We start from the raw sequence: 24,089 nt of genomic DNA, 5'->3' as shown, positions 1-24,089 counted from the left end.
TCCCCTTGCAGCGCCGTGGTGGTTGGCCGGTGGCGTCTCTGCCCCAAGGAGCTTTCAGGGCAGGAAAATGAGACAGAGAGGTTTGAGGAAGACAAGGAGAAGGAGAATTTCAAAGGAGATCTGTGATCACTATTACTATGTTCGAATCTGTTTGTTGATTTCAGTCCTGTTGAATGTTGTAAATAGTTCCTTAAATCAATGACTATTTTATTCTCTTTGTGAAGCTGCTTCGGGGTTGACTTGAAATAAATAAGCTGACCAGCTGCTTTGTTGTTGTGGGGTTTTTTGGTCATGACAACCTGAAGCGCCTTTTTTAATTGTTAAATTTATCTCCCTCCCTTCATTGGAGAGACGAGAGGGCAGCTTCCAGCATAAAACACAAGATACAGGATAGAATGATAGTCAGGGCAGGGCAGGGAGTCTGTTGGTTGACCGTCTGCCTCCTTCCCCTCATGGTGGGGGCTAGGGAACCCCCGTTCCGCCAGGAGGATCCCCCAGACCGTCTTGCATGTCCCCCCAAAGCAACTTCTTTGGATCTTCTTCCTCCCCACAGAGGCTGCAGGAGCTGGTGGTCCCTCTGCTCATCCGCCTGGGTCAAGCCGAGACCCCCCTGGGGTCCCCCTACGCCAGCGCCCCCTGCCGCAGGGAGCTGCACCGCCTCCTGCTGGCGCTGGTGCTGGCCCCCCCACCCTCCTGGCCGCCCCCTTTCCACTGCGCCCTCCGCTTGTTCAGCCAGGGCGCGCCGACCCCAACCTCCAGGTGAGTCTCTCTCTCTCTCTCTCTCTCTCTCTCTCTCTCTCTCTCTTTTCCCCCCAACACCCACTTGGGGTTTGGCCCAAAGGGAAGCTGGGGAGCAGGGCAGGAAGGGAAGAGCCCCCTCCCCACATTGGGCATCTCTCCCCACCCCCGGAGGGCCTAGTCTCTGCACAGCAAGTAGACTGCCTCACAGCCTGGAGGGTCCTCCTTCGCCAGCCCATCCGCCCATCCTCCTCCCCTCCTTTGCCAGTCCTGGAGGCGGGAAGTCAACCCCCTGGCTGGGCCCTGTTAAATGTTTCCTAAAAGAATTGCTTTACTTTATTCATAAATAATACGGGGTGGTTTTTAATGTTTTGAGTTTTTAGTGTGTTAATACTCTGTTGAAAGCCGCCCAGGAGTGGCTGGGGCAATGCATTCAAATAGGCAGCATATACATAATACATGGGAAGCTCGAAAAATTAGAATATCGTGAAAAGTTCCTTTATTTCAGTAATTCAACTTAATTGGTGAAACTAATATATGAGATCGACTCACGACATGCAAAGCGAGGTGTGCTTCTACTTCTCAGGGGTCCAGTCTTGCTCAATTTGCAATCCTTGTTTTGCTGATTTCCTTGAATATTCTCATTTTCTGAGATTGTTAATTTGGGGTTTTCATCAGCTGTACACCATGATCATTGCAATGATAACAAATCAAGGCTTGACAGATCTCGCTTTGTATGTCACGAGTCTATCTCATTTATTAGCCAAAATAAAAAAAATCCTTCCAGTAGCACCTTTAAGACCAACTAAGTTAGTTCTTGGTATGAGCTTTCGTGTGCAAGCACACTTCTTCAGATACCATCTGGGTATCTGAAGAAGTGTGCTTGCACACGAAAGCTCATACCAAGAACTAACTTAGTTGGTCTTAAAGGTGCTACTGGAAGGATTTTTTTATTTTGACTATGGCAGACCAACACGGCTACCTATCTGTAACTGGAACCATGGAAGGCACCTCATTTATTAGCTTCACCTTTCAAGTTGATTATGGAAATCAAGGAACTTTTCCACGATATTCTAATTTTTTGAGTTTCACTTGTAATAATATTATTATTAGAAAGTAAACCAAGGTAAGGCAGTAACTGCTACAGTTGGTTGGAAGCAGCTTAAGGTTGGGCTCGATCCTTGAGTTTGTTGCTCCAGAGCAGCACAGAAAAGGCCCCCCCCCCCAAGCCTGTGGGGCTGCTGCTTTAGTAGGTTTTCTTTTGCAAGAAGGTGGGGGTGAGTTGTAGCTGCCGCAAAGCCAGTTTCCTCCCTCTCTTCAGCTAGAGTAGGAAATGGCCTTTTTCTCCCATTCGGAACCATTTACCGTGTTTTTCGCTCTATAAGACGCACCAGACCACAAGACGCACCTAGTTTTTGGAGGAGGAAAACAAGAAAAAAAATATTCTGAATCTCAGAAGCCAGAACAGCAAGAGGGATCCCTCTTGCTGTTCTGGCTTCTGGGATAGCTGCGCAGCCTGCATTCACTCCATAAGACGCACACACATTTCCCCTTACTTTTTAGGAGGGAAAAAGTGAGTCTTACAGAGCAAAAAATACGGTATATGTTAGCCGCAGCAATGAGGTTGAGCGTTATTTCTCGTTCATTTTCCAGAATAACATCTTTTGGATAGCAAGGTAGAAAATATCCTGGCATGTCAGATATATTGGCCTGCACTGATTTCTGGAATATTTCTCTTTGGGAACAAATCCAAGGACGTGTGCGTCCTCTGCTTTATTTAATCCGGGTCTCCAGCGTTTGTCTGATCTTGACTGGCATATTGAGTTCAGTCTTTACGGTGCTCATATACCATTCATAGGCAGTTTTGAAATAGTTCTCCTTTAGCCCCAGCTCCCGGATTTCCTGGCTATTCTCTGGCCTGAATCTCCCCCCACCCCATTTTCTCCTCTATGTGTCCTGGTTCTGATCTAAGCTCAACCCAAAACTCTTCCTTTTATGCAGATGGGAGATACATTTCCCATTTGTCCTCTCCCTCCATTTCCCCGTATCTGTGCATCAGAAAGGAGATCGCACCTCTAATCGTACTGTAATTATTTGCATAGTTTTAATGGGTGGGTGTATAGCTTTAATTCTGTGGATGTTTAATCATTTTTTAATTGTTGTTTCTCCCCCACCCCCTTAAGTCTTCAGCCTGCTCTTATTTTTATCTGCTAAATGAAATTGAGTCCCGTTAGGTATAAATAACTATATCATGTATAAATAAGGATATAACATAATCTGTGTTTTGTGCTTTCGTCTTGTATTTTTATGTTGTGGACTGCCCTGAGATCAACGGATGGAAGGCGGTTTGCAAATTAAAAATTATAATAGTAATAAGAAAAAATGCAAGAATGAAAATAATGAAACAATTTGGCCTTTATTTTTCTCCTCCTCCTCTTCCTCCCTCCGCAGGTCTCTTCCTTCTGCACAGAGGCCCTGGCTGTCTGCAACGCCCTCCTGCACCCCCGTGTGCCCTCCCTGCAGCTCCCTCTGGCCGCCCCCCCGGGGGGTCCCCAGGCCCCCCCTCCGGGCCCCTCGGAGCTCTCCCCCGCCCTGGCCTCGCCCTTCCGCCCGGCGCCCCCAGCCCCCTTCTCGGCCCCCCGCCTCCTCCTCCCTCCCCCCGCCTCCTCGGCAGCCAATCCCCTGGGGCTGCCCCCCCCAGGCCTGGCCTCCCCCCGCCCAGCTGCCCCCCCGCCTGGCCCCCGAGGAGCCCTCCCTGCCCACGTCCCCCGGGGCAGCCGAGGCGGCTCTGGGCGCCAAGCTGCGCCGCTCGGTCTTCGTCCACTACGACAAGGAGGAGGAGGAGGACGTGGAGATCTCCCTGGAGAGCGACTCGGACGACTCGGTGGTCATCGTGCCCAAGGGGCAGCTCGGCAAGGGGCCTGGGAGCGCCATGGTAGTGGCGGCCATCGCAGCCCAGGTCCCCACCCCGCCCGCTCCTCCGCCAGCCCCCCCTGCACCCCCTTCCCCCCCACCAGCCTCCGAGGAGACCCCTCCAGAGCCGCCCGCCCCACCCCTCTCCCTGGGTGTGCCCCTGCCCCCTGCCCCCGCCGCTGTCCTGGCGCTGCCCGCCTCCCCTTCCCCCGCGGCCATGGACCCCCCGTTCCCCGCCTTGGTGGAGGAAGACCCCACCGTCATCAACATCAACAGCAGCGAGGAGGAAGAGGACGATGAAGACGACTACCCGGAGGACGAGGAATACTTTGAAGAGGACGAGGAAGAGGTGCACTGGGGAGGCAGGGGCTGGTCAGCGAAGAGGCAGGACTTGTGGGGCGGGAGGTGCTGTGACCCCTGTGGGTCAAATTCATCCCTGCTTTCCCCCCTGGGGTAAGAACTTCGCCACCACCGGGACATTACCCAGGTGAAGGGAACACCTTGAAATAAAACACAGAACCGAGGAAATAAGTCCAGCAGCCCCGTTAGGGAACCGGTTTATTATCCGCTCTGCAGTAGGACAGAGCTCAACTTAACAGAGCTTATATAGTAGCTGCAAACGGGTCACACGCAAATAGCCATAAAAACATCAGACATTTTTCTACGTTCATTGAGAAAGGTTGCAGGTCATGGGATGTAAAACACGCCTGGCTCCATACCTGTCTCTGCTCCCCCCAAGTGCTCAGGCTGTTTGGGTCTCAGTTGTCGCCCTTAGCAGGCCGTGGGCAGCCCCACTCTCACTTCCCTCGTCCCTGGGAAAATCTCGGGAAGCTTCAAGAAGATGCTGGATTGCCAGCTTGAAACAGACTTGGGAAAACATCACCATTGGCTGTTTCTGCCACTTTGGGGTTAGACAGCAATTTTAGTTTATGGCCTAGAGAGCACAAGGGTTGTAAAATGTCGACACACAGGAGCCTCACAGAAGTCATTCCCTGATGGATTTCATCTTGAGGTTAAATGCCGTTCATTTTGAAATATTGTTTTTAAAATCAAAAACAGACACCTTTGGTCTCTAATGTTGACATCACTCCCAAGCCCCGGCTGTCAGCCCCACACCAGACAGGTGAAGAGGGGGTTGCTCTGGGCCCCGAGTAGGGGTTGCGGGATGAGGGCAAGGGGCCCCTTTGCAGCCATGTTTCTTTCCGCCCTGGGGGGTGAGGGGTTGGGCTGCATGACCCTCAGTGGGGTCCCTTACAAGGTAGCAGGCTGCCCTTGCTGGGTGCCCATCAGGCTGTGGTTCCTGCGCACCGGGGTCGGGCTGGATGGCCTTTGGGTGGCCCTCTCCCAACGCTGCAGTCCTGATTCTCTCCCACCCACCCTTTTTTTTGCTGGCCAGGAGGAAGAGTACGACGAGGAGGACGAGGAGTTTGGGGAGGATCTGGAGGAGGAAGAGGACGAGGAGTTTGACGAGGAGGAAGGCCTGACGGAGGAGGAAGAGGACGAGGAGGAAGGCCTGACAGAAGAGGAGGAAGAGGAGGAAGAAGAAGGGGAGGAGGAGGAGCGGAGGGTGCTGCCCTCACTGCCGCCCCCACTGCTGCCCCACCGGAGCGACGAGGAGCCGCCGGAGGTCTTGCCCATCAAGGAGGAGCCCCCCAAGTTGGAGGAGGAGGAAGAGGAAGAAAACGAAGACGAAGAGGCAGCCGCCGGACTCCTGATGGAGGTGGACGAGGAAGCCTTCCACCCCCCAGAGGAAATGGCAGAGGAGGAAGAGGAAGGGGGCCGGCTGGAGCGGGACCCGGGGAAGGCAGAAGGCCAGGCGTCTCCTCTGCGGACGGCTGAAGGGCAGCCCCCCCTCCCCAGCGCGGCCCCCCTGCTCTCCGTGAAGCTGGAGGAGGAGCAGGGCGAGAAGCAGCCCCCCCAGGAGGAGCAGGAGGGCCCCGCGGCTGCAGCTGCCCCCCGGACCACGACTCCACAGGGGCAGGAGGAAGAGGAGGAGGAGGAAGTCGTGGTGCACGAAGGGGGCCGGAGGGAGCCAGGAGGGGCGGCCCCCGAGGCTGCAGCGCTGCGGGGAGAGGCGGAGAAGCAGGAGCCGCCGCCGGGCGAGGAGGTGGGCATGAGGGGCAGGGCGGGAAGAGAGGGCACGGCTCCCCCCCCCCCGCACATGTGGGGAAGAATATTCCCTCGTTAACTGAGCTCTGTGCGGTGCATCTTCCACTCCGGGGCGATAGTGGAGCTCAGGGTGTGGCATTGACGTTCCAAGGGGAAAGGAACCTGGGACGGCTCAGTCGGTAGAGCAGGAGACCCTTCATCTCAGAGTCGTGGGTTCAAGCCCCACATTGGGCAAAAGAATCCTGCACTGCAGGGGGTGGGACTAGGTGCCCCCCAACTTCCCAGTTCTGTGACTCCATTATTCTAAGTATGAAGGCATTACAGGCAGAGAGTTTTGTTTTGTTTGGTAAATTTGTAGACCCATAGATCTCAGGCCTTTCGCAGTGTAAAATTACAATCTAATAAATGCAAAATGCATAATAAAAATAAGAACAACGATCCCTTGGGACCCCCTTCCAGATACTCGCAGTTCTCTGGTTCTGTCCTCTGTCCCGGGTCTGATCTTCTCCCCCCCCCCCCCAAGAAAGGGCAAAAGAGGGAGTGAAATTATATCAGTTTAGAGTTGGCTCTTCTCTCTCCAAATTAAGCTGTTTGTTTGACTTCTACACGGTGCTGTTTTCTATTTATTGGTTTGTTTTGCTTCACAAAATCTCTTTGCTGATCAATTGTAGAGGGAAAAGCCTCGAAGCCGGAAAGGTTTTCTCAGTGAAACCACATAAAGATTTTATGAAGCAAATAAGTAAACCTCAAAGTGGTTTGCAAAAGGATGATGATGATGATGATAAATTGTCAATCAGAAAAGTTTGCAGCAACAACATTAAGGCTTTTGAACAGCTAACACGGCAAAAACCCGAAAACAGATCAGGAACTCGCATGCACTTCGTAATGTGGGTGGTTGTCTGAAAGCAGTTTACCTGTGAGATCGCTTTGCCCCACCTGCTCCCACTTGGCCGGTTCAGCCGGCGCATCTGGCCCTGCTGCAGGCGCCGCACGACACCCGTTCTGCTTTTGTAAGAACTCTGGCAGCCCCTGCCCTTTGGAACCCCCCGCCTCTTGAGATGAGGCAGGCGTCTTTGCTGTACTCTTTATCAGCAACCGCCCAAACCCTTCTGGTTGGGGAAGCCCACCCAGAGAAGCCTTCGCTGGAGGAGGATGCAACCAGGCCGCCGTGTTGTGGAATATTTTGACGGCGCCTTGTTTTTTAAGAGCACAAATGGTCATTAAGAACAATCCAAATAATTCTGGCTACACTTTGGATGGCAGAAAAAGTCCTCTGGGGCGGCAGAGAGTCTGGGGGGAGGGTGTGTCTAGGGCAGATTCCTAAGTCTGGAGCTGGGATGGTTTATTGTGCGGGGGGGGGGGGAGGTGTTGTGTGTTCTGCAGTCTCCAACTTTGGAGGGAGCAGCGAGGGGTCTTGCAGTGGCAGCTGGGAACAATGGTCAGACCCCACTTGGGTCCAGTTTTGGGCACCCCAGTTCCAGAAGGATATTGGTGAAAAGATGGAAGGTGCGCAGAAGAGGGTGAGCAGGATTTTGAAGGGTCTGGAAAACAAGCCTTGTTTAAGAGGAAGAGCTGGGGGGAGATGGAGATATTTAGCCTGGAAAAGAGGAGACGGGAGAACCGTCTTCCAGTATCTGAAGGGTTGCCTCAAGGAGCAAGCTTGTTATCTCCTGCTCTGGAGGGCAGGGTCTAAACCCATGGTTTCAAACTCCAAGAAAGGAGATACTCAACGTTTAGGCTTTCCTGAGGGTAAGAGCCCATCAGTGGCAGAGCGACTCCCTCGGAAGGTTTTTTAATAGGTTGGACGGCCGCCTGCCAACGATGCTTCAGCTTTGATTCCTGCATTTCGGGGGCGGGCGGGTTGGACTAGATGACCCTTGGGAAGCCTACAATTCTGTGATTCTCGAAGGCCTGCATTCTGGGTTTGCTCTGTGTGTGTACGTCTTTTTTTAGATTGAGTGCCGAAATGCTGTCTTTTCCACCAGTCTTCAAAACTTTGTTCGGCCGAGCGCCCTAATATATTGACGCTTTTGGGGGGGATACTTCCGGTGGGTGGTGGGGTGAGTTGTCATGCCAACTACAATGAAGTGACCCCACCTAATTCTCTTCCCCTGCAGGGCACAGAAGTGGATGAAACAGAAGCCATGTTGGCGGACTTTGTGGACTGTCCCCCAGATGAGGAGAAGGTGCCGTCCGAACCCAGTTCCTGAGGGGGCGCTGGATCCGCCGTGGTCAACGGTGGTGGGCGAATTGGGGGCTGAGAAGGGGGGCACTGTGATCCCTGAAACAGACGTTCCCCGCTCTGCGCATCACTGCCTTCTGGACTTAGGAACCTCCATATTCTATTTTTTATGTGTTTGTGTTTTGAGGGGAGGAAGGTTTTGGGTTTGTTTGGTTTTTTTTAATACAAAAGACATTCAATAAAATTTCTTTATACTGCATGTTCACTTTGGTTTGTGGTGCAGCGGGGGGGGGGGGGGGTCAAGGTGGAAGATTTCTGCTGCTCCGGAGGGCAGCATCTGAACAAACGAGAAAGGAGTCATGGATGCTTTCGTTGAGATTCCTGCATTGCAGGGGGTTGGACTAGATGACCTTTGGGAGTCAGGTTTTCCTGTGTGATCCAACACCTGCACACTTGATCAGTAGGGCAGAGCCTTTTTGATATTGTCGCTCCGTGAAGTAAGAGGCTCCGCAGCTGAGCTTGGTGAGTGAAGGAGCAGTTTCAAGTTCTGCAGCCAGCCGTCTCTAGCCTCCTGCCAGACAACCTCCCCTTGAATGCTGCAGTTGGGTTGCTTGTCAGTGTGAAGGGCACAAACCAACCAGATCAGCTTCGGACCAAGCTTGACCTCTACCCAAGGCATGGACACACACCCATAACAGCAGTGGAATCACCTCCAGTGGCCTAGAGGCGCTTGTCAATGTGTGTGTGATTGTAATACAAAATTTAATATAAAATATGTATAGGTCATACCTAATATAGATAACTGAATACTAGGCAATCATTTTTATTTGTACTTTAGGCAATTCTACACACATTCCCCCATCAAAAATAATAATGACAAGTCTCCCTATTGAGATTAATTTTGTTAACTTGTCCCCAGTTCTCCAATCTGTAATGGTAATTCTGTGCCGTTAGCTGCCCCTCCCAGTTTGGTGTCATCTGCAAACTGGACGAGCATCCCCTCAATTCCTCCATCCAAGATCGACAGATGGAGCAAAACAGGCCCCGGACAGAGCCCTGCAGCCCCCCCCCCCGGTCACAACTCTATGGCGTAACCTCATGGGGGGGGGGTGCAGTCGCCTCTCCTCATGAAGGATGTTTGAGGAGTTGGAGAAGGTTCAGAAAAGGGCTGCCAAAATGATCAAGGCGGACTTTGCTATGAAGAAAGGTTGCAGCCTTTGGGGCTCTTTAGACTTCAGAGCAGTGCTTCCCAATTAGCTAATTACTGACACACACACCCCCCCCCAATTTTCAAAAGCCAAGCCTGGCCTAGAGAAAGTGGAGGGAGAGTTGCAGCTCCTGACAGTGGAACTCAAAGACATCCAAGGAGTCGGAATGTTGGAAGATTCAGGACAGATGAAATTAAACGCAAGGCAGAGTTCACCTGCGGAACTCCCCGGCACAGGAGGGAGAGGGAGAGAGGGGGAGCTGGCTTGCCAAGGGTTAAAGGGGATTGATCTGGATTCCTAGAGGGGAGAGGAAGTCAAGGGGGGGGTTGGGGGGAGAAACCCCCGAGCCCAAGCCCCTCCCTCTCCCGCCTGCCTAAAAGGGAGGAGGGGCCTTTGTCTCTCTCTTCTGCACGTGCTGCATCCGTGGCGCCTCCGGGGAGCCGGTGAGTCTCTGCATTGGGGAGAAGAGGGTGCAGGGGGGACCCCCAAGTCCTGCCCCCCCTCCGCAAAGCCAGCGGGGCGAGGGCACAGGAGCTCTGCAAGTATTATCTTCCTGTGGATCCCTTCGGGGAGGGAAGAAAAGGGCCTGGAAATAACCCCCCCCCCCCAGACTGAGGAATCAGTCCCATTTATCAGCAGAGGTTGTAGAGGGACGGAAATATTTGGACATAAAATGCACCGAAGAGGGAAGAGGGAAGGGGGCAGAGAAGAGAAAGCGCTTCTCGGTGCGGGGCAGAGTCCAGCCTGCGGAACTCCCTGCCACTTGAGGCCAGGCTGGGAGCAGGGCGGGGAGGAGGAGGAGGAGGGGGGGCTCTGCTTGGCTTCTTGTCTCCCCAGAGATGCTGCTGAATCCCAGTTGCTGGAAGGAGCGCAGGGGGAGAGAGGGGCTCTTGCGCCCCATCCTGCCGGGGGGGCTTCCCATTCAGGCCCCAGTGGGAACGGGAGGGGGGAGTCCGGAGGGGCCCAAGGGCCTGATCCTGCAGCGCTCCTCTCCTGCTCCTCCCTCGGAGTGAAGCTTCCCCCGCTCCACCCGCGAAGCAGACAAGGGAGATCTCGGGACGCCCGGCTTCGCATCCTGGTCTCCTATGGAGGGAAATCTCTCTTAATTACTCCACCAACATTGTAAGAAACTGCACCAGAGTTTCTGAGCTCCTCTCGGCAGCTTCCAAATGCAAGAATAATCAGATTTAAGGCATTTGTATTCACGTCTGTGAATGTGGGTTCAGGCTGACACAAGTGGGAATAGTTCCTGGCATTTCATAAAATGAAATTCAATTAAATGAATAAAATAATAGTTCCTGCCTCCTTTGCCTCAGCCTCCAGGCCACCATTTCCCTGCCAGATTCTGGCCTCTCTTTGCACCATCTTGGCCCTCAGATCCCTCAATCCCCCCAGCTCCTCCTCCTGGGCTGCCATTATTATTATTATTAATTATTATTATTATTAATTGCATTTATAGTCCTCCCCATAACTCTCTCCCCGGCCGGCTCTGCTCCGCTTGACCAGCGTCTCTGAAGCGATTTCCGTTTTCTCTCCTTTGGGGCCACCAAGTCCTTTCCAAACCAAGCAGAAAGGCTCCTTCTTCCCTCCATTTTCCCGCCTGGTCTCTGGGAATTTCCCCTTTTTCCCCCTGAGGGAATTCATTTCTCCCTTCTCTGCCTTCATCTCCAGACGGAGGGACATTTCTTTCTAGGTCTCACTTTCTGCATCTTCCGCCTGAGTTTTGGCTCACAATATTTGACGTTTTCTCTTCAGCGCAGCCTCTTTTTCCTTGTCCGCCTTTTTCCCGCCAACTGAATCTGTTTTCTTCAAAGCCTGAGCTTCTCTGTCAGGTTTGGGTTTCCTCCATTTTGTCTCCTGACTGAAATTCCCTCAGAGGTTTTTCCTCCGTTTCTGCTTCTGCCTGACTCTCTCTTCCCTTCGGGAGTCCTGGGTCACGGTGGGGCCTTCTCCTCACAGAACTCTCTTTCCCTCACAAAATAGACAACTTTCTGCAGGAATTCATTCTCCTCCTGAGTTATACTTCCTGTCATGACTCTTCCACCATTTGAGGCAAACCCTCCAACTCTCTATGACTCCTAGAGAGATATATATATATAACCACCACAGGTTCTCTCTTGGATTTTGTGTGAGGGAAACCTTAGATGCTTGGAGACTCAGGGAGACGTTGAACGGATAAGAAAGGTTTTATTTACAAAACCAAGTTGGTAAAACAAAGAAGGGTCAGGAGTTGTGTCCTTTCAGGAAACAGTGAACTTATTCATGACACTAAACCTAAAGAGCTTTCAGGCCTTAAAACAAAGAAGTAAACGCACAGCTTCTCTTCAACTTCTCTGGCTAAAAATCAAAGGTAGATGTTCCACTTTCTAGAAGAGGAGGTGAAATGCTTCACTCAGTTCCTCTTTCCTCCCTCTCATTCCTTTACTCAGTTCTGAGTTAAATCCTTTGGACGCAGCCCAGCTTCCTTCTCTGCTTAAAACTGGGGCTCCCTTTCCGTCACTTCCCCTCTCTCTTGGCAATCCCACTCCTCAGGGGTTTCCAAATAGCAACGCATATCTGGCTCTGCGGGGGTTAAGCTGTGTAACACTTATTATTATTATTAATATTATTAATTTATAACCCATGCTTTCCCTTAAGTTCCCAGGGAAGAGGACACCATTAAAACACAATTTTAAAAGCCATTTAAAACAAGTTACAATGACAGAAAGAAACTGAGTTGTTCTTTTCCTGGCTTTTTAGCACTTTCCTACCCACAGGAACTTTGGCCTCACCAACTTGGCCCTCAGGGGCTTGGCCAGATCAGGATCTGGCCCTCAGAAGAAGAAAAAGGGACGTTGGAGATGCAAAGGGGTAGAAAACGAGACAGAAGCAGAAAGGAAAAGTGCCCTCAAGTGGGGTTGGGAAGGAGAGCAACTCTTGAGGAGCCCATGATTAGGACCCTCAATAGAGACTAGTGTCCAAATATTATTGATACCCCACCCATCTGGCTGGGTATCCCCAGCCACTCTGGGCGGCTTCCAGCAAAATATTACAATACAATAATTCATCAAATATTCCACACTTGGAACAAATGATTCACTTCTCCATCACTGTTCTGCTTCTATCCCTGGGCTGAAAACACTGAGAGGCAGGAGCCACGAGGCTCCTTCGTCGGACAGAAATCCCTTCCGTTGCCTCCACTTTTGGCCTGGTCACTTTCCCCCTAGGAGGGCGAGAGGATTTCTTCTTCTCCATCCTCCTTCCTTTTTTTCTTACAGAAAGCTCAGAGTCTGGCCTGTGGTGCAGTCCAGTCCTGGTTCCTAGCAAGACTCATCCACACTTGCTCAGGGGACCTCCTTCTTCTGCTGACCGTGTGCCAATTTCATAACAGAACAATATATTTCCTTTGCAGCATTTACCAGCACCTCTAAATCAGACAGGCAGAACTTGGCCAAGGAAAAGATGGATTCCTTCCTAAAGATGGATGAGCAAGACTCAGCTGGCCCTGGAGCAGGAAGAGGTCATGCTATGGAAACTGGGAGCAGTGGGGGATTCTGCGAAAGCTCTGGGCAGAAGATCCTGGGAGAGGAGGACACCCTTCGCTCAGAGGCGCAGAGCCGGCAGTTCAGGTGGTTCTGCTTCCAGGAGACTGAAGGACCACGAGAGGTTTGCAGTTGGTTCTACCACCTTGACCATCAATGGCTGAAGCCAGAAAGGCACACGAAAGCTGAGATGCTGGACCTGGTGATCTTGGAGCAGTTCCTGGCTGTCCTTCCAGCGGAGATGGAGAGCTGGGTGAGGGAATGCGGAGCAGAGACCAGTTCCCAGGCAGTGGCCCTGGCCGAAGGTTTCCTCCTGAGTCAGGCAGAGGAGAGGAAGCAGGTGAGAGAGACTTTCCTCTGGATGCTCCCAAGGGGCTCCAAGGAGGGAGAAGATCCTAAAAAAACTCTCCTAGTTGCTCATCCTTTTTCCTTTTTTAATCCTTGTCCCCATTGTCTGTTTGGAATCCTTGTTTCTCTTTCAGGAAAATGATCTGTTTGCGGAAATGGGTCCTGATTCCTTTGGGGCAGAGAGGACTCCGTTGGACACCAGAGAGAGTTCACTAGGTAAGGAGGAAGTAGTTTCTTCTCAGTTGGGTCACATTCTGTGGGTTTCGAAGTGATTCCATGGGTTCTTTTCATCATTTTGGGGGAAGACACTTGGGTCCAGGAGCCCAGAGGAGGGGAGATGTAATTTTGCACAACTAAACTATGAAATGGGTACAAACACCGAAATGCAGTCAGCAGGTGAGGCTTTTTCTCCAAGAGAAGCATGCTCTCATGGTTCCCACTTACCTTTGTCTGTCGCAGGTGGCGGAATAATACTGGCAGAACTGGCAAGAACTCCTCTTCCATCTTTTCTTGGTGATGGAGGGGAAGCAGCGGCTGTGGAACCGGATCAGGTAAGGGGAAGGAGCCTTTGGGGGAAAGAGGCTGAGGGGTGGGGCAACCAGGGTGTCTCTGGGGGCCAAACAAATCTGTCCTCTTCTTTGCTTCTGTCGTAGCTGCCCTTAAGAAAGAGAACGTTTATCTGCTGAGTATCATGAACAACAAGCTCACCTTAACTCGCCTTCTGAATGTCACTAGTATTTATCAGTAGTTGCTATTTTATTTGTCAATTTATTGTGAAATGCTAAAATAGGCTTCTATGGAATCAAGAAACAATAAAAAACTGCAGCCAGGATTCACCTAATTACCCCCATCCACTGCAAAAAGGGGCTTTGTCCTCCTTGTGGCCCCCATGCGCCCCTTGAAGTTGGCATCAGGAGGGCCCCCCCCCCCCAATCACAGTGAAATACACAATAAAACATTTCCAATAAGACATTAAAAGGAGCATCTCTACTTAAAATCTGCAGCAAAATATTCCCATGAAATCAACGGAGCTTTTAACAGGCAGGAAACAACAGAGCAATGTGTAGTAGATAATCTTTATGCAGTCTAAGAGGAGGAACTTTCCCTTTTGCTTTTAGGGTCCAGTGTGCTTTGAAGATGTCTCTGTTTGTTTCAAAGAGGAGGAGTGGGCGTTGCTAGATCCTGACCAGAGAGCTCTGCATAAGGAAGTCATGGAGGAGAATCGTGGGACCATAGATTCTCTTGGTATAGCTCATATTATTACAACATCTGTTTCAAAATTCCATACATATATCTCTGTGTGATGAAGCTCCCAGATTTTGATGGATTTTGACAGTGCCACCTACAGCACCTGGGATTCTCGCACCCACACAATTTACCTTGAATGGAGGCTACTGACTGTTTTGCCTGCCAATATTCTTCCACCACTTATGCCTTTTTAAACAAGGATCAGGCTGGTCTGAGCTGCCCAGGCCTTTTAAAATTGTAGGCTTCCTGAATATTTAGGAAAGTGGAAGTAGCTTCTGTCAGGTTTTGTGTTTTTCTTTTTGCTTCTGTCGGTTCTTGGTTTTGCAAAAATTCTTCTGACGCTGGAGATGGAGCAGATTCCATGATTGAGCCAAAGAAAATTCATTGCAGAAAGTAACAGGCATTTTGAATTTCAGTTTCCCATAAGTACCATATTTTTCGCACCATAATACTCAGTTTTTCCCCCCTAAAAGGTAAAGGGAAATGTGTGTGCGCGTTATGGAGCGAATGCAGGCGGGAAGAGCTGCTCTTGCTGGCTTTTCGTCGAGGTGGGAGAAGGGAGGCAGCCTCTCTTCCTCCGTGTCTGCCTGCTCTATGGCTTTTTGGTGAGGTGACTTTATAGTCTGAAGGGCTGACTGTAATTCAAGCAAAGGGAGAGCCGCTTACACACATGTAAGCGGCTCTTACTCTGCTTTCTTTACAATGAGCCGGAAGGAGGGACAAAGAGGGCATCCCCTTCCGTCCCTCCCCCAGCACCTCACCGGTAAATTCAAACAAAGCGGCTTACAAGGCTCGTGTCCCTGCATCTCCTCCTCCTCTTTTTCTCCGGTTCGAGGCAAGGCAGCTGCACAAATGTGAGCTCCCCCTCTCTCTTCCTTCCCTCCCTCCCTCCCTCTTCCAACTTCAAAAAATATTGGGGGGCGGCCAGGTAAGCCCCACCTCACATACCACAATGGGGGGTGGGGGATGACTCCCTCAAATATTTAATGGGGGGTGAAGGCACCTAGGCCCATAGGAGTTGGCTGCTTTGCCTAGGACAAATGTGAGCTCTCCATCTCTCTTCCCTCCCTCCCTCTTCCAACTTCAATAAAATATTGGGGGGGGGGCAGGTACAGGTAAGCCCCATCTCACAGACTGCAATGGATCTCAAGACAAAGTGCATGCACACTGGTACCTTATATGAATGGCAATGCCCATCAGCATGGGGGGAGGATGACTCCCTCAAATATTAATGGGGGGGGGGAAGGCACCTAGGCCTATAGGAGTTGGCTGCTTTGCCTAGGACAAATGTGAGCTCCCCCCCCTTCCTTCATCCCTGTATTGGAGATACCATACATTATTGACAGTTCCTTCATCATTTTCTTGCAGAAAACTGTATTTTCTTGCAGCAAACCTCCCCCGTTCTGATAAGGATGATAAAGCAGAGAAGACTAGCATATAAGATTCCTTTTAAACTAGAGGTAGTAAAATATGCTAAGGAGCATGGAAACAGAGCAGCAGAGAGACATTTTGGGCCACCTCCAACAGAAAGAATGATAAGAGGTTGGAGGAAACAGGAGGATCAGCTGCAAAAAGCAGATAAAAGCAAGCACACTTTTCGTGGACATGCTGCAAAGTGGCCACAGATGGACATTGCCATGAAAGAATGGATCACATATCACCAGAATAATGGCTTCACAGTCTCTACAAAAATGATAATATATGAAGCCAAACGCATTGCTTTAGAGAAAGGCATTCACGATTTTACTGGCTCACCATCATGGTGCTACAGATTTATGAAGCGATGTGGCCTTGCTATGCGCACGAAAACTAGAATTCCACAAAAAATGCCAGAAGAATATTAATCTAAGATTCTGTCTTTTCATAAATTTGTAATTGATGCTAGGAAGAGAAATGGATTTGAAATTGGCCAGATTGGGAATATGGATGAAGTCCCGCTAACCTTTGATGTGCCATCTAATAGGACTGTTGATCTGAAAGGTGCCAAAACTATTGCTGTGAAAACCTCCGGACATGAGAAAACCCATTACACGGTTGTGTTGTCTTGCTGTGCAGATGGCACCAAATTGCCACCCATGTTAATTTTCAAAAGGAAAACATTTCCAAAACAAGTGATTCCATGTTCATGAGAAAGGATGGATGGACGAAAATGGAATGAGAATATGGGTTGAAAAAGTGTGGTCCAAACGTCCTGGAGGGCTTTTGAAAAAACCTGCCTTATTAGTACTGGACCAGTTTAGAGCACATATTAGCGAAACTACAAAAAAGTGCTTTAAAGAAGCGAAGACTCATCTAGCTGTAATTCCTGGAGGTCTTACCAGCCAGTTGCAACCTCTCGATGTTTCCATCAACAAGCCGTTTAAGGTCGTTATGCGAGAAGAGTGGAACAAATGGATGGCTGCTGGTAATCATGATCTGACACCTACTGGACGAATGAAGAGGCCCACTATCACTCAAGTTTGTGAATGGGTGAAAACATCATGGCACTCTGTGAAGGAGGAAATCGTTGCACAGTCATTCAAAAAATGTGGCATTAGCAATGGTTTGGATGCAAAAGAAGATGACATTTTACATGAAGATAGCGAAGAAAGTGATGTCAGTGATTGTGAGCAACTGAGCTTCATAAATTCTGACTCTGGCACTGATAAGTTCTTGGGGTTCACAGAAGACTAGAAGAGTACTCGAACCTAAAATTCTCTCTTCATTTGTTAATGACAGTGATGATGGTTCTTAATGCCACTGCTGTTCACTTTACATGGTTGTAATATGATTCTGATATACCGGTTGTTTATTAAATAGTTTAGTACAACATTTGATTCAGAATATTTTTTTTCTTGTTTTCCTCCTCTAAAAACTACGTGCGTGTTATGGTCAGATGCGTGTTATAGAGCGAAAAATACAGTATGTCAGTCAACAAAGGCAGTGAATTCTGCAGTAAGAAATTAACTTCAGTTCTTCCTTCATCACAGGTGTTCATTAGCATTATTCAATAATTGGCAACTCCATTTTTTCCTCTTCTTTGCATAATAATTTTTATTCAGCTTAGAAAACTTTAACAAATTAACTTCAAATTCAATATATGCTTCTTTTACCAAAAAACAACAGTGAGGTGACTTCTTCCCTCATTTCCGTGGTGCTTTCATTCCCATCTTTTCCTGCTGCTGATATATATCAAACTATATCTAATACATATTTCATCCATTACATTTATTATCATTTCCAATCCGCTGCTCATAATTCCAATCCTGCCCATGATATCATTTGACTAAAATTCTTTCTCAGATATTCCAAAAAGGGTTTCTACTCTTCAGTAAAAAGTTTGGTCTCTCACTCTTGCTCTCAACTTTGCCAATTTTGCATACTCCAAAGTTTTTACAAGCCATTCCTCTTTGTTTCTTCTTTCCGGTTTTGTGCATATAAAGTGTTGCTGCGTACACAAATAGTTTAATCATATTCTTCAGGACATTTGTCCCCAATATCCCTAAAAGAAAAGCTTCAGGTTTTTGAAAATTACCAATTCTTACGTCTTCTTCATTTCATGATATATCATTACAGTGGTACCTCGGGTTAAGAACTTAATTTGTTCCAGAGGTCCGTTCTTAACCTGAAACTGTTCTTAACCTGAAGCACCACTTTAGCTAATGGGGCCTCCCACTGCCGCTGTGCGATTTCTGTTCTCATCATGAAGCCAAGTTCTTAACCCGAGGTACTATTTCTGGGTTAGCGGAGTCTGTATCCTGAAGCATCTGTAACCTGAGGTTCCACTATATAATCCTTTGTCCATCTAATGGAAGTGGGTTTGAAGAATTCTATCCTTGATTTTTCTTGAGCAGAACTGAACCAAACAAACTCCTGGTAGTTTCTTTGTGCTTGCAAAGGCCGACTTTATACAGAAAACTTAGATTATCTCCTCCGCTTCCATCTCAAGGAATTCCACCAACTGCTTCACCAGTTTCTCTTGGATTTAATCGCCTAGTTCCAGGATCCCACGGAATATCAAAAAGGACTCCTTTTGTCGCATTTCCAAAACTTCCATTTGATCTGACAGCAGCTCTCCTTGTTGCTTTATTTCTGTCACTTCCCCCTGCATTGTCTCTGCTTGCTTCTTGGTTTCACGATTCCCATAAGAAAGCTTATTAACAGTCACTCCCACTGAAGCAGTTCTTTTAGTTAAATCCTGGATGTTACAAGAAAGTTGGGATATTGCATTGGAATTTGCCTCCAGTCACAACTTGATTGCTATCCATGTTTCATTTAAATCCATTGCTGCCTTGTCAATTCTGCTGTTACAGATGTTGCCCTCTGTGAGGCTGGCTGGTTCAGGTTTTTTTCTTTGGTTCTGGTCGTCATAGTACTGTAATTCACTTCTATAATCCATGCTTAAACAACAGTCCTTCTGGGGCAAGTTTTGTTCTGCAGATCTCTCTCATTCAGACATAACATTTCAGCCTGCTCCGTCCCACCGTGCACCTCCACTCTGCTGGCAATATTCCAAGTGCTCTCTCTCTTAGCTCTCTCTTTATATGGCAAAGTCAAATTGTACCCAGACAGTCCCCTTTTGGATTCTAGTGCTCTTTATTCCATTAGCCATGAAGATTGGGTAGTATTCTCCCAAGGAATTTATAGCTTTGTATCAACATTCTCCCTTCCTTCCCTCTCCTCTCCCTTCTCCTTTGTGGCAGCGATTTTTTATTTTTTATTTTTACTTCTTTCACTCTTTTCTTCACACACCAGCAGCCAGAATTTTCCCCTGCAGCTGCTGCCCACCCTTTATGGTAAAGTGTCTTTAAATTTAAGTCAAGTCCAATTTATAAGGAAGTCAGCCACTTACACGATTGCCTCTGAGTCTTCTCAGTAATTGAGTCAGAAATATTTTTGCGACATCTATCTGACAATGTGAGAAACATAATCAATATTTTAGAAAAATTACAAGAGAATATAAATACTAAGGCAGTTTTAATATTTGTGGACGCGGAGAAAGCTTTTGACAACATTTCTTGGAGTTTTATGAAGAAGATCCTACAGGGGATGGGGGTAGGCCAAGGCTTTGAAAACAGTATAAGTGCAATATATTCTGAACAAAAGGCTAAATTAATTGTAAATAATGTGGTGACGGAAGAATTTAAGATAGAAAAAGGGACACGACAAGGTTGCCCAATTTCCCCACTGCTTTTTATTTCGGTCCTGGAGGTTTTGCTGAACATGATTAGAAGGGACCAGTTGGTTAAAGGGATACAGGTCGGAGCCAAACAGTACAAATTGAGAGCATTTGCAGATGACTTAGTATTGACGTTACAGGAGCCAGAATCTAGTACCAAAAGGGTTTTAGAACTGATTCAAGAATTTGGTCAAGTTGCAGGATTTAAATTGAATAAGTTAAAAACCAAGGTTTTAGAGAAAAATTTAACACCAATGGAGAGAGAGAGGTTTCAGAATGAGACAGGTTTAACAGTGGTCAAGAAAGTTAAATACTTGGGGATTAACATGACAGCAAAAAACGGGAATTTATTTAAAGACAACTATGAAAAATGTTGGGCTGAAGTGAAAAAAGATTTAGAAATCTGGTCAAATTTGAAGCTTTCACTGTTGGGTCATATTGCTGCGGTAAAAATGAATGTATTGCCTAGAATGTTGTTTTTGTTTCAAACATTGCAAATTGTGGACAAAATGGATTGTTTCAAGAGGTGGCAGAGAGATATTCCTAGATTTGTCTGGCAGGGCAAGAAGCCTAGAATAAAATTTAAAATATTAACAGATGCAAAAGAAAGAGGTGGATTTGCCCTGCCAGACTTGAAACTTTATTATGAATCAGCAGCTTTTTGCTGGTTGAAAGAATGGCTGCTTCTTGAAAACACTGACATTTTGGATCTAGAAGGTTTTAACAATGTATTTGGATGGCATGCATATCTGTGGTATGACAAGGTCAAAGCACATAAAGCATTTAAAAACCATATTGTCAGGAAAGCATTGTTTAATGTTTGGATAAGATACAAGGATTTATTGGAAAACAAAACCCCAAGGTGGCTGTCACCGATGGAAGCGAAAGCTTTGAAAAGGCTCAATATGGAGGCCAAATGGCCGAAATATTGGGAAATTTTGGAACAAGATGGGGATAGACTGAAATTACAGAGTTTTGAAAAATTAAAAAACAAAGTGCGAGACTGGCTTCATTATTACCAGATATTGGAGGCATATAATTTGGACAAGAAAATTGGCTTCCAGGTGGAAAAATCAAAATTGGAAACAGAACTGTTAGAACCCAAAACTAAGAATTTGTCAAGAATGTATAACTTGCTGTTGAAATGGAATACTCAGGATGAAACGGTGAAATCTGCTATGATTAAATGGGCACAAGATGTTGGACATAACATAATGATGGCTGACTGGGAACAGTTATGGACCACAGGTATGAAGTTTACGGCATGTAATGCCTTAAGAGAGAATATTATGAAAATGATATACAGGTGGTACATGACACCAGTCAAGCTTGCAAAAATCTATCACTTGCCCGATAATGAATGTTGGAAATGTACAGAAACTGAAGGTACATTCTTCAGAGCCAGTGTGGTGAAGTGGTTAAGAGCGGTAGTCTCGTAATCTGGGGAACCGGGTTCGAGTCTCTGCTCCTCCACATGCAACTGCTGGGTGACCTTGGGCCAGTCACACTTCTCTGAAGTCTCTCAGCCTCACTCACCTCACAGAGTGTTTGTTGTGGGGGAGGAAGGGAAAGGAGAATGTTAGCCGCTTTGAGACTCCTTAAAGGGAGTGAAAGGCGGGATATCAAATCCAAACTCTTCTTCTTCTTTCACCTTTGGTGGACGTGTCCAAGGATTAAGGCTTTCTGGGAGATGATTTATAATGAAATGAAAAGGGTATTTAAATATACCTTTCCGAAGAAACCAGAGGCCTTTCTCCTGGGCATGATCGGCCAAATGGTGCCAAAGAAGGACAGAACTTTCTTTATGTATGCCACAACAGCAGCAAGAATACTTATTGCAAAGTATTGGAAGACACAAGACCTACCCACTCTGGAAGAATGGCAGATGAAGGTGATGGACTACATGGAATTGGCGGAAATGACTGGCAGAATCCGAGACCAGGGAGAAGAATCGGTGGAAGAAGATTGGAAGAAATTTAAAGACTATTTACAGAAATATTGTAAAATTAATGAATGTTAGAATGATGTTGGAATGAAGTTAGGTGGTTTAAGCAGTAATGTTATAAAGGTGTAGGTAAAAAAGGACTGATAACAGATGAAAATTTAAAGTTATAGTATATTAAGTTAAAGAATTATGAGAAAACAAAGAGGGAAAGAAATTGCTGACTTAACTAATTGAACTGGAATACAATAAAGGGAGGTATGAGGAGGTCAGGGAAACAAGGATATAAATGTAAGTTATGGAAAGAATGATCTATTTTTCTTTCCCCCCCTCTTTTTAAGTGTCTTTTACTCTTTTTTTGTAATTTGTATTTTGTATTTTCTTGTATTTTTACTTTTTGTGTGTGTGTGTAATTCTTGTATTCTCTGAAATTTTAATAAATATCATTAAAAAAAACCAACAGAAATGTTTTTGCCAGTGCCTTGCCTCTCAACCAGCCTGGAACAGGGTCCTCCAACTTCCTCCAAGCAGGGAGCGGCAGAGAAACGGGCTTGTCACCCTGCTACACTCAGGGTCTTAAGGAATGTTTGCCTTCGCTACCCCAATTTCTGCATCTGAGACTTCCCCAAGCTCGGAGAAGCTGCTCTTGTGATCATGGCTGACCTGGAAGTACAATTCTTCCTGAGGCTCTAATCCATTTCTCTGTTCATTGCAGGTGGTGATGAATTAGAAATTCAGAACAAGGGAGACCAAGACAAAGTTCACATAGTGGAGAAACCCTATACATATCTGGAGTCTGGCAAAAGCTTCAGTCAGAGTTCCTATTCCACTTCCCATCAAAGAACTCATACAGGGGAGAGACCACATCAGTGCTTGGAGTGTGGAAAGAGCTTTAGTAAGCAGGTGATTCTCACCACCCATCTAAAAATTCATACAGGGGAGAAATCATATCAGTGTTTGGAGTGTGGAAAGAGCTTCAGTAGAAAGGAATATCTCACTTCCCATCTAAGAATTCATATGGGCCAGAAACCATATCACTGCTTGGAATGTGGAAAGAGCTTCAGTTGGAAAAAGAGTCTTACTTCCCATCAAAGAATTCATACAGGTGAGGAACCATATCAGTGCTTAGACTGTGGAAGGAACTTCAAAACAAAGCAACATCTCACTTACCATCAAAGAACTCATAGTGGGGATAAACCATATAAGTGTGTGGAATGTGGAAAGAGCTTCAGTCAGCACTCCAGTCTCAGTTCTCATGAAAGAATTCATACAGGGGAGAAACCATATCAGTGCCTGGAATGCGGAAAGAGTTTCATTTGGAAAGGTAGTCTCACTTCTCATGAAAGAATTCATGCAGGGGAGAAGCCATATCAATGCGTGGAATGTGGAAAGAGCTTCAGTCACAGATCTCATCTCACTTCCCATCAAAGAATTCATACAGGGGAGAAACCACATCAGTGCTTGGAGTGTGGAAAGAGCTTCAGTCACAGATCTCATCTCACTATCCATCAAAGAATTCATACAGGGGAGAAACCACATCAGTGCTTGGAGTGTGGAAGGAGCTTCAGTCAGAAGGTGAGTCTCACCACCCATCTAAATATTCATACAGGGGAGAAGCCATATCAGTGCTCAGGCTGTGGAAGGAACTTCAGAACAAAGCAACAACTCACTTACCATCAAATAACTCATAGTGGGGAGAAGCCATATCAGTGCGCGGAATGTGGAAAGAGCTTCATTCGGAAGTACCGTCTCACTTCCCATCAAAGAATTCATGCAGGGGAGAAACCACATCAGTGCTTGGAATGTGCAAGGAACTTCACCTCAAAGGCAGGTTTCACTTCCCATCAAAGAATTCATACAGGGGAGAAACCATATCAGTGCTTGGACTGTGCAAGGAACTTCACCTCAAAAGCAAGTCTCTCTTACCATCGAATAACTCACAGTGAGGACAAACCATATCAGTGCTCAGACTGTGGAATGAACTTCAGAACAAAGCAACATCTCACTTACCATCAAAGAACTCATAGTGGGGAGAAGCCATATCAGTGCGTGGAATGTGGAAAGAGCTTCCCTCGGCGGGATACTCTCACTTCTCATGAAAGAATTCATACAGGGGAGAAACCACATCAGTGCTTGGAATGTGGAAAAAGCTTCATACAAAAGACCAGTCTCACTTCCCATCGAAGAATTCATACAGGGGAGAAACCACATCAGTGCTTGGAATGTGGAAAGAGCTTCAGGCAGAGAGTCAGTCTTATTTCCCATCAAAGAATTCATACAGGGGAGAAAGCACATTAGTGCTTGGAATGTGGAAAGAGCTTCACCTGTAAGGAAAGTCTCATTTCCCATCAAAGATCACACAGCAGGGAAAATAGCAGAATAATAGAATTGTAGTGTTGGAAGGGGCTGTGTTAGTCATCTAGTACAGGAATCTCAGCTAAAGCATCCATGACATATAGCCATCTAATCTCTTATTAAAAACCTCCAAGGAAGGAGATGACACCTCTCATAGGAATCTGTTCCACTGCTGAGCAGCTTATACCACCAGAAGCTTCCTCCTGATATTGAGTCGGAATCTCATTTTTGGTAACTTGAATGCATTGGTTCAGGTCTTACCCTCCAGAACAGGAGAAAACAAGCTTGCTGCATCTTGCCTGGGACAGTCCTCTAGATATTTGAAGACTGCTATTCTGTTTTCTCCCAGTTTCCTCTTTTCCAGGCT

The 24,089-nt window shown here is 47.3% G+C and overlaps 3 protein-coding genes across 3 annotated transcripts in view; 2 read left to right on the top strand and 1 right to left on the bottom strand.

Annotated features, from left to right (window-relative positions):
• PELP1 (proline, glutamate and leucine rich protein 1) overlaps window positions 1–8,201 on the top strand; it is an 18,357-nt gene extending 10,156 nt beyond the window's left edge. Inside the window, 6 exon segments of the mRNA XM_080977591.1 lie at window positions 486–731; window positions 734–759; window positions 3,190–3,450; window positions 3,452–4,000; window positions 5,048–5,758; window positions 7,878–8,201. Of these exon segments, the coding sequence (XP_080833717.1) occupies window positions 486–731; window positions 734–759; window positions 3,190–3,450; window positions 3,452–4,000; window positions 5,048–5,758; window positions 7,878–7,970 (1,886 nt within the window). The 3' untranslated portion in view covers window positions 7,971–8,201.
• The window catches only part of LOC308460984 (uncharacterized protein), a 165,564-nt gene that overhangs the window by 60,308 nt on the left and 81,167 nt on the right, over window positions 1–24,089 (bottom strand). The window lies entirely within an intron of this gene.
• LOC308460992 (uncharacterized protein) overlaps window positions 9,534–24,089 on the top strand; it is a 24,523-nt gene continuing 9,967 nt past the window's right edge. The window contains exons 1-2 of the mRNA XM_080977542.1: window positions 9,534–9,593; window positions 12,542–13,011. Of these exons, the coding sequence (XP_080833668.1) occupies window positions 12,592–13,011 (420 nt within the window). The 5' untranslated portion in view covers window positions 9,534–9,593; window positions 12,542–12,591. The remainder of the gene's footprint in view (window positions 9,594–12,541; window positions 13,012–24,089) is intronic.

Source organism: Podarcis pityusensis, assembly GCF_964106645.2.
Source record: "Podarcis pityusensis genome assembly, chromosome: 13".
Lineage (NCBI taxonomy): Eukaryota > Metazoa > Chordata > Lepidosauria > Squamata > Lacertidae > Podarcis > Podarcis pityusensis.
Note: the sequence above shows the minus strand (reverse complement) of the source record. Positions and strands in the feature narration are given on the sequence as shown.